General features: G+C 56.4%; 1 protein-coding gene across 17 annotated transcripts in view; it reads left to right on the forward strand.

Annotated features, from left to right (window-relative positions):
* DYSF (dysferlin) overlaps positions 1–16,107 on the forward strand; it is a 109,903-nt gene that overhangs the window by 17,950 nt on the left and 75,846 nt on the right. For all 17 annotated transcript variants that reach the window (XM_086611419.1, XM_086611417.1, XM_086611422.1 and 14 more), the window contains 12 exons: positions 482–606; positions 1,127–1,233; positions 4,191–4,383; positions 6,187–6,342; positions 7,455–7,586; positions 8,002–8,168; positions 8,636–8,750; positions 8,885–8,990; positions 9,895–10,037; positions 11,450–11,623; positions 15,321–15,414; positions 15,739–15,816. In XM_086611419.1, the coding sequence (XP_086467545.1) occupies positions 482–606; positions 1,127–1,233; positions 4,191–4,383; positions 6,187–6,342; positions 7,455–7,586; positions 8,002–8,168; positions 8,636–8,750; positions 8,885–8,990; positions 9,895–10,037; positions 11,450–11,623; positions 15,321–15,414; positions 15,739–15,816 (1,590 nt within the window). The remainder of the gene's footprint in view (positions 1–481; positions 607–1,126; positions 1,234–4,190; positions 4,384–6,186; positions 6,343–7,454; positions 7,587–8,001; positions 8,169–8,635; positions 8,751–8,884; positions 8,991–9,894; positions 10,038–11,449; positions 11,624–15,320; positions 15,415–15,738; positions 15,817–16,107) is intronic.

A 16,107-nucleotide genomic window follows, 5' to 3' on the forward strand; every position in this document is an offset into this window, starting at 1 on the left:
TTGCCCACCTCAACCATGCTGTGAAGGGGGAGTATGTGACTGGAGAGGAGGGGGGAAGCCAGGACTGCTTTCAGGTCTGTGCTGGCTTGAAGTGGTTTTTGGGCAACACCTCGGTACTAACAGTGCCCGTTTTTCTTCAAGGAAGAGCCAGTGCTTTGGGGTGACCTTTCCCTGACTCCCGTGGGGCTCTTGCTTTGGTGTGAGATGTCCTCACCCCACAGGAGGTTCTGCTGTTTTCTCACCTTGCTTCTCTGCAGGAGCTGCTGCACATCCCTTTGGACCTTGGGGTGCATTTCTCTGTTGCACGTGGGTTTAGGGAACATAATTCTCATCCTCTTGCTCCAAAAGAGCCCCAGAGATGGGCTTCTGCCCAAGGCCAAATGCTCCACTACCCCCCTCCATCTCTGCTCCTGAGGTCCTGAGGAGTAGGGTCCCCCGTCACCCCACCATCACGTGCTCACCAATGTGGTGTACCCTCCAGGTTGCCAGTATTACTACCTGCCCTGGGGCAACATCAAGCCTGTGGTGGTGTTATCATCCTACTGGGAAGATATCAGCTATCGGACCGATGCCCAAAACCTTCTCTACCACGCGGCAGACAGGCTGGTGAGTGCCATGGAGACACGTGCTGGTGGCAGTGATCACTGGCCACCTCCTGCCTGGGGGGACAGGGGGGGCACAGAGGCCATCTCCGGGCTGGGTCAAGATTGGGCTTTGATGACTGTCATGCTGTGGAGGTGAAATCTTTCAGTGCCCTGGATGCTCAGCTAGGGGAGTGATGGAAGGAAAGGGACCACCCTCATCCCCACTGGGATGGCAGTGAGGTGTGAACGCAGCACTTTGCCATGCCACCCACCTGTCAGCTGATGCAGGCACAGGAGGCGAGGACCTTTCTCCAGCTCCTCAGCTGTTTATGAGATTTCTTCCTGTATTTCACTGTTGTTTCCCCTGGAGCCACAACGTGAGCAGAATGGAGGTGCAGAGCGCTGGTGGGACTCAGGCTGGAGTTTCTGATCGTGGGGAGCAGCCCCAGGCACTCCCTGGGAGGGTCTTGGACATGGGGTGGAGTGGGGTGCTGGGGTGAGGTTCCCCACTCTGCAGCTTCTCTTCCCCACCCGTTACGCAGGAAGCAAACCTGGAGAAGCTCCACCTCGCTCTCAAGACCAAGCGTGCACCGAGCGAGCTGGATGCGCTGGCTGCCCAGCTGATGGATGACATCATTGCTGACTGCAGGTACCTTCTGCTGCTTTTCACCGTGAGCCTTTTTGTGCCATTTATTGTGGGAGCCCTTATTTATCTTGGAAGGGACAACTCGTTTTTTTTTCTTTTCTCTGAAAACCGCCGGTCGTTTGCTCCTGTGTGCTTCAGAGGCTGCTGAGCCAAAGGCACGGAGTTGACAAGGTGATGCTTAAGGCAAACCATAAATTTCCAGCCTCTGTGCGTGGACTGCGGCGCGGCGCACTTGAATGAGTGGCATTGTGTCGGAGCCGGAGCCCGAGGGATGGTGGGACTCGTGGAGTGAGGAGCCACCCATGATGCTTCCCAGTTGAGTCTTGTGTCTGCTGTGTAGGAGGCACTAGAGAGGTTGTTCAGGTGTTGTACATCCGACGGCTGGACCAGGGGACAGGGATGTCTCAGGGCTGGATGGCACAGTCATCCTTCCATCCCCGTGGGTAGCACCGCCAGCATCTGCTGCTGCTCTGCCTTTCTGAGCACTTCTCAAGCACTGCAAGGTTTGTTGAAGGGCAGCTGGCACAGTGCCATGGGCTTTTCCTCCATGTAGCTTTTCTTTTTGGGCTGGATTAGGGCTGAGGAGCTGCTCCAGGGGAGCATCGCTGCAGTATGACCATGGTGTTTTATCCCAAGGGCAGCTCAACCCTTGGGAAGGTGTTTCAGGGACTGACCTCACCAAGGTCTTTGGACCGTGGTTCCCCTTCAGGTATGCCCATGAAGGTGATCTGCAAGTCCTGTCCCATGCCCGATATTATGACCCTCCTGCAGCAGCCTCTGCGTCATCAATTTGAGGAAGGGTAATAGTAGGAGCGTTGATGTGTTTTTAGCCCTGGCAAGCCTTTGCCAAGAGAAATTGAGAGCTGCCATGCCTCTTGAAGCTTCTTTGCCTTGGGAGTGGAGTGGAGAGCAGCTGAGCTGTGGGGACAGCCCTGCACTGGGCTGGGACACCCCATTGGTGGCAACCAGTGGCTGTGGTGGGTGGACCTCCGTGACCACCAAGCTCATGTGGTGGCTCTTGGTGCTTTACTTCAGCAGACAGGGAGAATTTAGCCCTTTTGGCTACCCCTGAGGCCACCAAACCTGCTGGGGCCAGTTGTCCCCCACCCCTTCCACAACAGCCACCAGCCTGCAGGACCACAAGCGCTGTCCACCTGGGCTTATGCCAGTCACCGAAGGTTGGGGAGATGGCGTTCAGCTTGCTGCCAAACCCCAGGTCCCCCATTTTCCCCTCCCTGCTGTTTGAAAGGCCTGAGAAGAGGTTGTGGAGGTGCTGAGGTGCAGCGGGCACAGGGACGCAGCCTTTCTGGACCCTCCTGTGACACCTGTGTAGGACCAGCGGCAAGGAGACCTTGATCCAGCTGACCCTGCTCTGCAGACCTCCTGAAGGACAGGCTTAAAAAAACACATCCACGTGCTTAAAACCTCCCAGTTTATTTGGTTTTGAGCCTCATAAAGGAGATGTGTTTCGTCTCCCTGTGCGCACTGGCTCTGCCCAATGGGCTGTTGATACCCACCCCGCTCCTGGGCATGCAGAATGGGACCTGAGGGATGAGCCACGGCTTTGGGTTTTCCAGAGGTGCTGGACCCTCCAAAACAAGTTGAATTAACTGGAAGGGGAAAAATGTGGCTGCGGGATGTGGCCATGGTTCCCGCTGGCTCCGCTCCATGCTCAGCTCCCACGGGGTGTGGCTCCTCCATCTCTGTGAGGGCTCGGTGCGGGGGCCAGGGCTGACTGGAGACAGTCAGGACAGCCCCTGTGGGTTTCTGGGAGATTTCACACCCCTCCATGAGCTCTGCCCACAGCGGGATGAGCTGAGCCGTACAGCTGGACTTGTCCACTGCTCCTGCCATGATGCTGCCAAAGGGCAGAGCTCCTTTCCATTGGGATTTCGGAGGGATGGGACAACTCCTCGCTGCTCTGCAGTGCTTCCCCGTCCTCCTCTGCATCCAGACCTCTCCGGTGAAAGGGTCCCAGCAGGACGGGGTCTCCCCACCTCCCATTCACAGTAGGAAAACAGCGAGATGCTGCTGGCATTGCCTTGTCCATGTCTGTTATCCAGCTGCGTTCAGGTCAGGGGCGCCCAACATCAGAAGGACATGGAGCTGTTGATGCGGGTCCAGAGGAGGCCACGAAGATGGTGCTGGAGCACCTTTGCTATGGAGACAGGCTGAGAGAGTTGGGAATGTTCAGCCTGCAGAAGAGAAGGCTCTGGGGAGACCTTCCAGCAGCCTTCCAGTGCCTAAAGGGGCTACACGAAAGCTGGAGAGGGGCTTTTGACAAGGGCACATAGTGATAGGACAAGGGGCAATGACTTTAAACTGAAAGAGGGGAGATTTCTATGAGATCTAAGGAAGAAATTCTTCCCTCTGAGGGTGGTGAGGCACTGGCACAGGTTGCCCAGAGAAGTTGTGGCTGCCCCATCCCTGGCAGTGTTCAAGGCCAGGTTGGATGGGGCTTTGAGCAACCTGGTATAGTGGAGGATGTCACTGCCCATGGCAGGGGGGTTGGAACTAGATGATCTTTCAGGTCCCTTTCAACCCAAACCCTTCTGTAATTCTGTGATTAATAATGGCAGCACCGTAAATCACTGCATTTTAGAGGAAAACCTCTAAATGGCTCAGCAAAGCGAAGATCCTCCCGGACTCCTGAAACGTTTATCCAGCAGCTTGAATCAATTTACATGAAAACGTGCGCGTGTGTGTTTGTGGTGTGCACAGCTCAGCCAGGGCTCTGTCCCGGCTCCTGCGGCTGATGTGTGGGTGTCACAGGCGCAGTTTGGAGCTCCTTTGCTCTTGGCATTGCCGCGTTCCCCAAATGTGTCTTCGGTGCCTTGTTAATTCTTTGGAAGCTTGCTGAAAAGGAGGGAGAAAAAATTGAAAAAGAATAAAAAAAGACATCAAAACCCCACGGGAGGGTGAGCGAGCCACTAACGCTACGTCTCTGCTTGTCCCGGCAGCCTGCCCCTGCCCGAGGTGCTGGGGACGCCGGCCAGCACCCACCTGGACCAGAATATGTACCGCTTCCGCAGCACCAACCTGGAGCAGATAGTGAAGGCAGCCCTGAAGCTGAAGCATGGAGACTCGAGCCTGTGGCCGGCACTGGAGCAGGCAGAGGACTGGCTCTGCAGGCTGAGGGCCATGGCAGAGGAGGTAACGCTGCTGTGATGCTGCAGGAGATGCTGTGCACCTTGGAGGAGTCTCGTTCTTCCCAAGCTCTCTGTCCCAGTGCTGTTCGGGTGTGACGGCTGTGCGCAGTCGCATGGTGGGATGTGGAGATGACGCTGGCAAAGTCTTGGTCCCCCAGGCAGGGGTTGCACGTGCGTCCCCCCACGTGATGCGGGCTGGGTTAGGAAGGCACCAGGTTTCACAGCTGGCGTTGAGGCTGGGACTTGTTCAAGGCCAGGTTGGATGAGGCATTGAGCAACCTGGTGTAGTGGAGGGTGTCCCTACCTGTGGCAGGGGGGTTGGAACTGGATGATCTTTGAGGTCCCTTCCAACCCAAACCAGTCTGTGATTCTGTGATTCTATGGCAGAGCTTTACAGCACGGCCAGTAGACCCTCGAGCAAGGCCACTGCAGGGAGCTGGGCTGGCTGTGCAGGGCAGGGCTTGGGCAAACGCGGGGCTGATCTGCTGTCGTGGTTTTATAATAAAAGGAACTGAGGGTCAAGGCAAGAACCGAGAGGGAGCACCCGCCAACCATGGTCCTGGGCAAAACATGACTCAGGCTTTTTTCTTAAAACGTGTGTTTTAAGTTGCTTAAAACAAAGTTGCTTAAACAAAGACAAAAGGAAACAAAACAAGTTACTTGAGAGGATAGACAGTAAACAAGGCCAGATCTTAAAAACAACACCTCCCCACCCTTTTCTTTCCTTTCATTCCTGGCTCTACCTCCCCCCCCAGCGGTGCAGGGGGACAGGGAATGGGGGAGTGCAGGTCAGTTCATCCATGTTGTTACTGCTGCTCTTTTCTTAAAGGAGGAGGGATCCTTACACCATTTTTCCCTTGCTCCGGTGGATCCCCTACTCATGAGAAAAATCCACAAACTCCTCTCAGGCTGAGTCCTACCCGCAGGATGCAATCCTTCCCCATCGGATTGCTCGAATGCGGGCTTTACTGCAGTCTCGGATTCTTAGGGAGCTGTTGCCACTCGCTCTGGCGTGGGTCGTCCCACGGACTCCAGATGCCTCATGACCTCGTCGTGCATCCCATGCCCCATTATTAACAGTACCTCCTCGTGCATCCCCATGCTCCACGACGTATCCTAGGCTCAGGCATCTCTTTCCCCAACGTGGGCTTCTCCACGGGCTGCGAGTGGGGGCCGCCTGCCATCTCACACCGATTGCAGGGAAAACTCAGCTCCAGCACACCTCCTCCCGCTCCATCTTGACTGACCTGGTGTCGGTGTGGCCGTTTCTCTCAGATCTCAGTCCTCTCTGGGTGAACTCGGCCCGGTGGGCACCCCGGGAACGAGGTGCTTCCCGAGTTCCCCATGCGGCTCTGTCGGTGCCATCTTTAGCACATGGCGTCGGCCCAGCCCAGGCAGCCGCCCGACCAGGAGCCGGGAGGGAGGGCAGAGCCCTCCTCCCCTCTCCTTGCTCCTGGACAAAAGACCTTTTCCCGTCCCTTTGTCTCAACTTAAATAGGGCAATTCGCAGAGGCGCCGATTTGGCTCAACCCCCGAGGGGAGTGGGACTCAGATCTGGTGGCACAGGGAGCAAATCCCCTCTCCTGCCACCAGAACACCCCCACACATCAAACTATCACATCTGCCCTGACCAGACCCGGGTGGGACCTGGAGCTGCTGGGATGGGCTTTGGGTCAACCCGTCTCACTCCATGGGCTTGAGTTGGCAGGGGGACTCGGGGCATGGCTGCTCTCCAGCCTCCTGCATTCCTCCATGGCTGATTCGCCATGTCCCCTCAGTTGGAACCGATGGCTTTTGTGTTTCCCAGCCCCAGAACAGCCTGCCTGACATCGTGATCTGGATGCTGCAGGGAGACAAGCGCGTAGCGTACGCCCGCGTGCCGGCCCACCAGGTCCTCTTCTCCAGGAACGTGTCCGGCTGCTGTGGCAAGAACTGCGGGAAGCTGCAGACCATCTTCCTGAAGGTACCTTGTCTTTGGATGCATGTGCATGTGTGATATTCATTTTTTAAATATTTTCCCCTAAAAGAAAAGAGAAAACGGTGCAGGGAAAGCTGAAAACCCGACACAATGGGCTGCGTTAACCCATGAGCACCTGGGGGCTCTGGTGAACCTCAAGCCCCAGTTTGAACCCTGTTGAAGCTGGTTCCTACATAGTGAGAGCCTGGTCGTGCTTCTGGTGGAGTTCAGCTCCTCTCGCATGGATCTGCAGCAGATCCCCGGGAATACCTTCATGTTTTGTGCAAGTTCCAGGGCAGTGAAGATGGGTGCACTTTGGCCCAGATGGTGCTTTTTTTTTTTTGTAAAAAAAACCCACCATATTTTTATATTTTTTAATGTTATTTTATGTTTTTAAAAATTCCTGACCCTCTGCCACCCCAGGAAATTCAAGCTGGGCCTCCTCTGCCAGGCCCTTACTGAGCTTCTCACATCTCAAATGATGTTTGTCTGGCCTTTCGCTGCTGCCAGCTTGGGAGCAGGCAATCGCTGCTGAACAAGCTCTCAAAAAATAAAGTGCAATAAACTAAACTGAATAAACCCCAAAACCCCAAGCCGAGCTGGCAGGAAAAGACGAGCCAAAATATACTGGTTTCTGCACTTCAGCTCTGGATGGAAAACTACCATCACTTGAAGGGGGAAAAAAGCGGCTCAGAGAGAGAAAAAAGGACAGGGAGGCATCTCCCTGTTTATTCCATTTTTGCTGAAATATTTGACTGGGATGTGTGTCCCAGCCCTGAAGGATGTCTCACCACCTTTGAACCTTTGTTCCAGGCTAGATTGGATGGGACTTTGAGCAACCTGGTGTAGTGGAGGGTGTCCCTGCCCATGGCAGGGGGGTTGGAACTAGATGGTCTGTGAGGTCCCTTCCAGCCCAAACCATTCTGATTCCATGAAAGTGTTCTGCATGCTGTTGACATCCCAGTTCCCAGGGATGCTGCGTGTCCAACCTACCCCCTTGCCTTCCTGGCCGGGGCTACGGGGGCTTCGTACCCACCACCCCACCCCCAGCCGAGCATCCCGAGCATCCGCCTTTGACGTCCTCCTCAGGGATATTAATGGCGCTCTGCCTTTGGCAGTACCCCCAGGAGGAGGCGATGGGTCCGAAAATCCCAGCCCAGATCCGGGTCCAGCTCTGGTTCGGGTTGTCGGTCGATGAGAAGGAGTTTAACCAGTACGCCGAGGGGAAGCTCTCTGTCTTTGCCGAAACTGTGAGCATCTCGCAGGGACCACTACTGAGATGGGCAGCATGGAGGGGAGGGGGTGGGCTGGGCCACAGGTGGGGCACTGCCGGGTGAAGATCACATCAACCCCCACCAACCGTGAGAAGAACAAACCGTTTCCAGCTCCAGAGGGTGGGGAGAGGGTTGGTAACGAGCCGAAAAGCCACATCGTGGCTTCACACCTCCTTCTGTGCTGGGGGGCAGATCTGGGGGTGCCCCTGGGGCAGGGGCTGGTGGGAGTGGTGAGGCTCTTCCCAGGAGGTCTGTCCTCAGAATAGGGTTTTACAGGAAGGAAGGGATTATTCATGGGATTTCAGAAGGATTATTCATGGGATTTCTAAAGGATTATTCATGAGGTTTTGTGCCACCAAATCAAAAAACCTCTCTACTTTTGCTCCCCCAGTATGAGAACCAGACCAAGCTGGCGCTTGTGGGGAACTGGGGCACGACTGGCCTGACCTACCCCAAGTACTCAGATGTCACTGGCAAGATCAAGCTGCCCAAGGACAGCTTCCGCCCCTCCACGGGATGGACCTGGGCTGGGGACTGGTTCATCTGCCCAGAGAAGACGTGAGTGATGGTTTTCTGCCAAGAGCAGAGCCTGTGTGGGCTGTCGCGGGCACCCTGAAAGCCTGAGCAGATGCTAAGCTGGTGGCAAGGTCGCCCAGACAGCTGGATGGAGATCTGGGGTGCCGTGGGGGTTCCTCATCCGCCTGTCCCGTCCTTGGTAGGCAGCGACGTTAATGCCAAATGCATCGTCTCCGCGCTGGGTGATGTCCCGGGGGTGGTGGGTTCTCACAGGTGCTCAGGGACACGGTGGCCCCAGCACACATCTCACCAGGGTGCCTGTGCAAGCCTCGCGTTGAGGAGCTTTGGAGGTGGGATCCCAGCGGGGCACTGGGGGGATGGGAGGGGATGGTGGGGCTTTCCTTGGTGGAAGAGATTCAAGAGGCAAAGTGTGTGCTGGGTGGCATGGCCAGTGAGGCTGGCAGGGCAGGAGGGGACCCCTCGACGCTGTACATCTCCCTGGAGTGCAGGTTGCTGCACGACGTGGATGCCGGGCACCTGAGCTTCGTGGAGGAGGTGTTTGAGAACCAGGTCCGGCTGCCTGGAGGCCAGTGGGTCCACATGAGCGATGCCTACACCGACGTGGTGAGGATGGAGTGGGTGGCCTGAGGCTGAGCTACCGCCGTGAGCTGCAGGGGCAGGGGGGCCCCGGGGGCTCGGAGAGCTTTAGGCATCTGCCGGGCACCCTTTGGGTGAAAACACCCCCCTTCATCCCACAGAATGGGGAGAAGGTCCTACCTAAGGATGAGATTGAGTGTCCTCCGGGCTGGAAATGGGAAGACGTGGAGTGGGACACCGACCTCAACAGAGCTGTTGATGAGAAAGGTACCGGAAAGCAGTTGGGGGCATCCGTGCTGTTTTCACCCCCTTTGCACTGCCTGTCACGGTGTTTTCTGCTGCGGTCCCATCCAGCACCAGGGATGGTAACGGACCTGTCGTGGCTGTGCTTGCTGCCTCACCAACTTCAGGAGAAGGGGGTCAGGCCCCGGGATGCCCTCTCCCCCGTGCTCTGGCGGGGGTTGGGGGGTGGGCAGTGCTTTCCCTGCTGCTGGGGAAAGGCCAGGATGTTCTTCTGGGAGATCTTCGGTGGCTTTTGGTGAAGGACAGATGGAAGGAGGGACATTTTGCAAGGGTGTGTAGTGATGGGACACTGAGCAATGGCTTTAAACTGAAAGAGGGGAGATTTCGATGAGATCTAAGGAAGAAATTCTTCCCTCTGAGGACAGTGAAACACTGGAACAGGTTGGCCAGAGTTGTGGCTGCCCCATCCCTGGAAGTGTTCAAGGCCAGGTTGGATGAGGCTTTGAGCAACCTGGTGTAGTGGAGGGCGTCCCTGCCCATGGCAGGGGGTTGGAACTGGATGATGTTGAAGGTCCCTTCCAACCCAAACATGATTCTATGAAAGCATCAGGCCAGAGAGCATCCGAGATGGTCACAAGTGTTGGGGTTGCCTGAGGAAGGAAGGGCAGAGAGGAGAGTCCCCAAGCTGTGAGTTTGAGCCAAGGGCTGATGAAACACCATGAGTCCATCACCTCGGCATGCCCAGAGGGACACCTCCATTGGGAGCAGCATGAGCAGGTCATTCAAACTGGGAACATGTATTGTGCCTGGACAAACCTTTGCTATTAAAGCTGTTCCAACCTGGACGTATGTGAAGAGAGATCCCTGATGGAAGATGAGGTGAGGAGCTCTTCTCCCACCTTCACCCATATGTCCCCTTCTCTCCAAGGCTGGGAGTACGGTATCACCATCCCGCCGGACCGCAAGCCCAAGGGCTGGGTGCCGGCCGAGAAGATGTACCACACCAATCGGCGACGGCGCTGGGTGCGGCTCCGCCGGAGAGACCTTGCGCAGATAGAGGCTGTGAGGAAGGTAGGACAGGGGCTGGGGAGAAGGGACTGAGAACGTGTTGGGGCTGTGTCTGTCTCTCCAAGAAGAGGTGAACGTCCTTGGTCCTCTGCAGAGACCTGCAGTGCTTCGGAGGCCGGTGGCTCTGCTCTCCATGCCGGAGCAGGCAGCAGCCTCTGTGGTTTCCACCATGGGGGTCAACATCTCCCAGAGGTGGAAACCACCCCAGGGGTGCCTGGTTGGGCTGTGGGGTGGGATGAGAACCTCCATTGGTTCCACGAAGCAGCTTGAGGGACTGGGGCTGGCAGAGGTCCCCAGTCTGTCCCCTGTCCCTGTCCCACTTCCCTCTAGGTGGTGCAATGGGACTGCGAATGCCACCGCAGTGCTGCTGCTCTTCCCTCCCTCAATCCATCTCCCCAAGACACTTGCCTCCTTTTCCAGCACTTTTTCTGGATAACCATGGCTGGAAAGCACAGGGAACCCCTGCCACCCTGTCGCAGCTGGAAGGCTTCAGGCGGCTCCAAGCAGACCAATGTTCTAATGCGAAGGCTTTAGGCTCTACTCTAAGGAAGGCCCACACTCCTCCAAGGCTCAGGAGGAAATGCCTCACCCTTAGGAGTAAACGCCCTGCCTTAAATAGTCAGGAGTCACATGGTTTGCTAGATAGGTCAAGGCTATTGGTCACTTGACCATCCATCTCCCAGAGTGATTGGCTGAATGCTACAGCACCTGTTTCAAGGTAACTTTCCCAGTGTAACGAGATACAGGTGTTTCTTAGTTAGCCTGCATAGGGAAAGAACTTTCACAGGATGCTGCAGCAGCCAAAAGGTTTCTCCACACCACCCCATTTCCCAAAGGGAAGCAAGTGCCACAGGGAGGTGACACCACTCTAGGGAGAAAAAGCCTTTGTGGGCTTGTGACTGGTGTCCCACGTCTGGTGGTGGCGGAGCCGTGGTGGCCCCAGGAAGGATCAGAAGCAATGACAAAGTGGAGGGCGGGCTGGGAAGATGGAGATGCTAGTGCCACCCAGGCCTGGGCAGGATGCAGCCCCCTCCTTGCACAGCATGGGCAGCCCCCAGCCCTGCGAGCCCATCTCCAAATGGGGTTGATCCCAGGGTCTGGGTGAAGGACTGAGTCCCCGTGGTGGTCTGGGCAGGGTTGGGTTGACTGTTGGACTCAGCGATCATAAGGGTCTTTTCCAACTTAAATGATTCTGTGGTTCTAAGCTGGAGAGATACAGGGAGGACATGGGGTGAGACAACCACAGCAGGGAACAGCTGGAGTTTGGATTTGGGTGGGCACGACCTTGGCCCTGAAGAGCCCCACACACTGGTGGCTTTGCCCCTTGGTGGGTCCCACCGTTGTCACCTGCAGAGGGGCGGCGGGATGGTGGGACCAAGCCCCCGTGCTGAGCCACGCTGTGTCCCCCCCGGCAGCACAAGCAGGAGGAGCCAGACGGGGAGGGCTGGGAGTATGCCTCGCTCTTCGGCTGGCGCTTCCACCTCAAGCACCGCCGCACCGACACTTTCCGCCGCCGCCGCTGGAGACGCCGGATGGAGCCCCTGGAGCGCACTGGGGCCGCCGCCGTCTTTGCCCTGGAGGGGGCCCTGGTAGGTACCCACCTGCACCCCCGACATCGCTGCCTGGGAGGGGAATCCCCATCGGGTCCGCTCCCACCCTCCGTCCCATCCCGGGGAGCGGACCTGGAGCACAGCTTGTTATCTGCCGCTTGTTACCTACGTCTGCCACTGGTTGTTAACTGATACCTGGCTTTCATAATACGTTGCATTTCATAATCCTTTGGCTTTTCCAATGACTAAATGAGAACCAACCACAGCAGCACAAAGCCCCTATTATAGGCCTTTTTTTTTTTTTTTTTTTTTTTCCCCATTTGGCTTTTTCTCCCCCCTCTTTCTCGGCTCTATCCTTCCCCCGATCCAGTGTTCGGACCCAGCAGCCCCTCTGGGATGTGAGCGGCTTCGTGACATTCACACGCACCAGCCCTGAGCTCGTGCTGGCCCCATCTGGGGGAGTCCCGCTGCCACCCACCCCCAGAGCTGCCAGTGGGACTGTGGCTTCTCCCCCTTTGCCCTGGGGCCCATTGATGTGGTTTTTGATGATGGTTCATCCCTCTGCATCACAGCAGAGGCAATCAAGGAGGGTTTGGCTGGAAAACTCTACGACATGGGGTGTGCACGGGTCTGTGGGGCTGTGCAGGACCCCCCTGTGCCCTTTGCTGGCTCTGGGGGGGAGCGGAGCTGGGTGGGGGATGTCTCACGGGGCTGCCTCAGCTCTCTGCTCCAGCCGGTTTCCACGGGACTCAGCCGTGCCCTCGTTTCGCCTCCATTAGCCCACAAATGAAATAGCTTTGTGAGTTCGGCTGCTGATGGACCTGTCTGCTGGGGGTACCGGGATATGTGGGGAAATCCTCTCCCCACGCGTGTGGTGCAGAGGCTGAAGTAAAGGGGAAGAGGAGAAAAAAGCCCCATTAAAGCGTCACTGTGGCAGTGTGCTGGGGAGCCGCTGCTCGTTTCACTCCCGGTGATGCCAGCACGGTGGTAGGGGGGTCCTGGGTTGATTTAAGTGTCCCCCAGTGTCACTGATGTGTTGCTGAACCCCGTCCTGCCCCCGCTGCCGGGGCTGCCCCTTCCAGCCCTTCACCCCCTAAGCCTGTCAGATCTGATGTTACCTGCTTTGCATATTTATTTTCCAAGCATTTCTTGGCTGTGTCAGTTAGCGTTGGAGTGCTCAATTCTCATCATCCCAAATCTCTCATTTATCTTGATGTCGAGGTGACATCTATAACTTTTATTATGGTTGCATGTAACAAATCCAATTTATTATTTTGCTTATTTTCTAACTGAAAACAATTCTAATGAAAAAAGCAGTTGTTCTACCTTGCTTTGCCGTGCCTTGCCATGCCTTGCCATGTCTTGCCATGCCTTACCATGCCTTGCCATGTCTTCCATGCCATGCCTTGCCATGCCTTGCCATGCCTTGCCATGCCTTGCCATGTCTTGCCTTGCCTTGCCATGCCTTTCATTCTCCCCCTTCCCCATCCCTGCTTGGATGTCCACAAAACACCAGGAAAACCTCAGCCAATGCAGGGTCCCGGGGGAGTGCCGAGTCCCGTTGCTGTAGGACTGAGCTGCTCCTGGGAGTTGAACCATTGCCCGGGCAGGGCGCTGCTGCCGGTGAGGAGCAGCATTTCCTTCAGGCACGGAGATCTCGGGGGATGCTGTCCCGGCAGGGTGACAGCTCGGGAGGGAGGAGCGGGAGAGCGACAGGTGAGTCCCTGACCAGCCCCAGCTCTGGCACCCAGCAGCCAGACAGGTGCAGGACCAGCCTGTCTGCCCCTGGCGCTCCTCTCACCAGATTCCCCTCGGCAGTAGGTCGCTCTGGCTCACCTCGGTGCCCTCATATTTTGGGGTTGCTGGCTGCATTTTCTGTGGTTGCTTGGCTTTCCCTGGATCGCTTTAGAATTGCCGTACTTTCTGATTTCGCAGCTTCAGGCCGTTCCAGCTCTCCTCTCTCCCTTGAACCACTTAACGTATTTTGCCAGGATGCTCCATCCCAAAATAATACCTAAATCCACGTAGTGGCTCCCATCCAGCCACCCCAGGGTTGACCCCTCTGCAGACAGGAGGAGGGAGCTGGGATCGGGCTGGTGGGGTGAAGCGGTGCCGAGGATGGGAAAATCCATATGGATGCCCGGGGCTGGGAAGGGTGGGTGCTGATTTTCCACTCTATTTCCAACGTTTTTTTGACAGAGACAGGGAAAGGGAGGTTTTGAAGAGTGAGGTGTCAGGGATGCAGAGTCCCAGAAGGGCACCGGGACAGGGCAGCAGCTGGAATTAGAACTGCTGCCACCGCCAGCTCCCATCCCACCGAAGCAGAATAAAGATGCTGTTAGGAGAGGGAGCCTGGAGCATCCCTCAGCCTGGAGCATACCCCAGCCCGAAGCATCCCCTCAGCCTGGAGCATCCCCTCAGCCCGGAGCATTCCCCCAGCCCGGGGCCAGGGCTGCTGCTGCCGGAGCCTCCTGAAGCCCCTCCTGTCTGCTTGATCCCGTCCCCGTTATCTGCTGCTTTCTCCTTAAAAAAGGCATTTGTGGGATTTCGTGATTGCAGCCCGGGTTTCCCGGAGCCCGTCCAGCAAAGGAACTGTCTGGCAATGCAGGGAAGGCAAAGTGGAGGGAGGATTAAAGTGCAAACTCAGGGAGCACGAGCCAACACCCCGAGCGCTAATTCCCCGAGCTGAGGGGTGCGGGGAGTAATCCCTGCCTGTCCTGGCTCCGGGTCTCCTCCACTCGCCCTTCCCCAGGCCGGCAGCGGGTGCAGGTCGGGGAGGGTCGGGGGGGACCGGTGGTCAGAAGGGTCATAAAAATAACTGAGGAGCTATTCATGTCCGTGGGGAGGGGAGTGAGGAGGGGAGGCAGGGCTAGAGGCAGGACCTCCCCGCCGTAAACACCGCTTGAGCCTGGGGCTTCCTCCAGAGACTATTCCGCGGGAATTGCCATTCCCACCTGGAAGGGAGAGGAGGGCTCTGCAGACCACCTAAGCTCTGATGTGTTTTTGAGGACTCAGCAGCTCCAGGCTCTGGAAACTCCATCCCAGACCTGCTTTTTGGTTTTTTTTTTTTCTTTTTTCCGTCTTTCTTTTCCTTTTTGATTCCCTTTGAACACCCTTCCTGTCCTCCCTAACATTCCATACTTGAAAAAAATTTAAAGATCAGATTTACACTCTCCAGGAAGTTACCTTTAGGCTCCTTTTCCTGAAACTAAATATTTCAAGGCGAACGTGGCTTGAAAGGAGGCGATAGGAGGCGATAAAAGGGTGGCTCTCGTAGCGAACACGAGAAGAAGGAAGAGCGGTGGCCGAGGTTGGCCACGGCTCCCCTGAGTGGCCAATGGGGCCTTTGGCTGCATTTGACACCGTCTATATCACTGTTCACAAAGTTAATACTCCATGAATTTTGCTCGTGAGGGGACTCTGTGAAATTGCTTTAACTGCTCTTCCAAGAGCGATGTGCTTTATGAAGAAGTTTTTCCTCACTGGTGAGATGCTGGGAGGTGAGATGTGGGTTGGTGACCCCCGGGCTGCTTTTGTTGCCGTGTCCTGTTCCCTCCCAGCATGTCATGGAGCAGGATCAGGGACCTCTCTGCCCTCCTGGGACAGAAGAGCCCGGGAGTCCCTCCGTTAGAAAGCCGAAAGTCCTCTTGGAGACCCATATGGATAAAAACCTGGAGGACCCCATCCCACGGAGAGGGTCCCGGCGTGTCTGACCTTGCCTTGCCTTCTCTTGCAGGGGGGAGTGACAGACGACAGGAGCGACGATGGCAAATCCATCTCCACCCTCAGTTTTGGTGTCAACAGACCCACCATTTCGTGCATATTTGACTGTAAGGCCTTGGGGGTGGGAGGGGAAGGTGCGGTTCCCCTGTGGGGAGTCCTGGTGGGGTCTCTGCCATGGGGACCCCACAGCTGGGTGTTCCCCATCCTCTTCCTCACCTTGAGTGCAGGCGGATGGAAAGAGGGAGGTGGGTGAGGATGGGGCATGGCTCGTCCCCCTGGGAACACGGAGGTGCTCAGGGCTCGATGCTCCCTTGGGAAGCCACAGGAAGGATTGAGCCAAGCCTGGGGCTGGTTAAAAACCCAACTGCTCCCCTGTGCCCTGCACTCAGCCCTGGCCTCGTCTCTTAACTGTTCCTTGCTCCTCTGCACAGGTGGGAACAGGTACCACCTTCGCTGCTACATGTACCAGGCACGGGATCTGATCGCCATGGACAAGGACAGCTTTTCAGGTGAGCCCAGAAACCCACGTCCACGCGTTGGTGCTTGTAATTAGTGCCGTGATGAATGCCAGGACGTCGTGGGGTCTGCAAAGCGATGTTTGGGGTGTTTATTGATGTGATGTGGGGAGGGGTGTTTGGCAGCCGTGCAACAAAAGACGGTGGCATGAGGCTTTCCCGAGGCGACCAGCCTGGTAGCTTGATTTCCCATCAGCCAAAAAAAAAAAATAAATCAGAGTTTCAAGAACTCTTATGTGAGAAACCAACCACAAACCTCAAGTTACCCAGGTCAGCCCTGGGTCA

This window comes from Tauraco erythrolophus, chromosome 5 (assembly GCF_009769465.1).
Source record: "Tauraco erythrolophus isolate bTauEry1 chromosome 5, bTauEry1.pri, whole genome shotgun sequence".
Lineage (NCBI taxonomy): Eukaryota > Metazoa > Chordata > Aves > Musophagiformes > Musophagidae > Tauraco > Tauraco erythrolophus.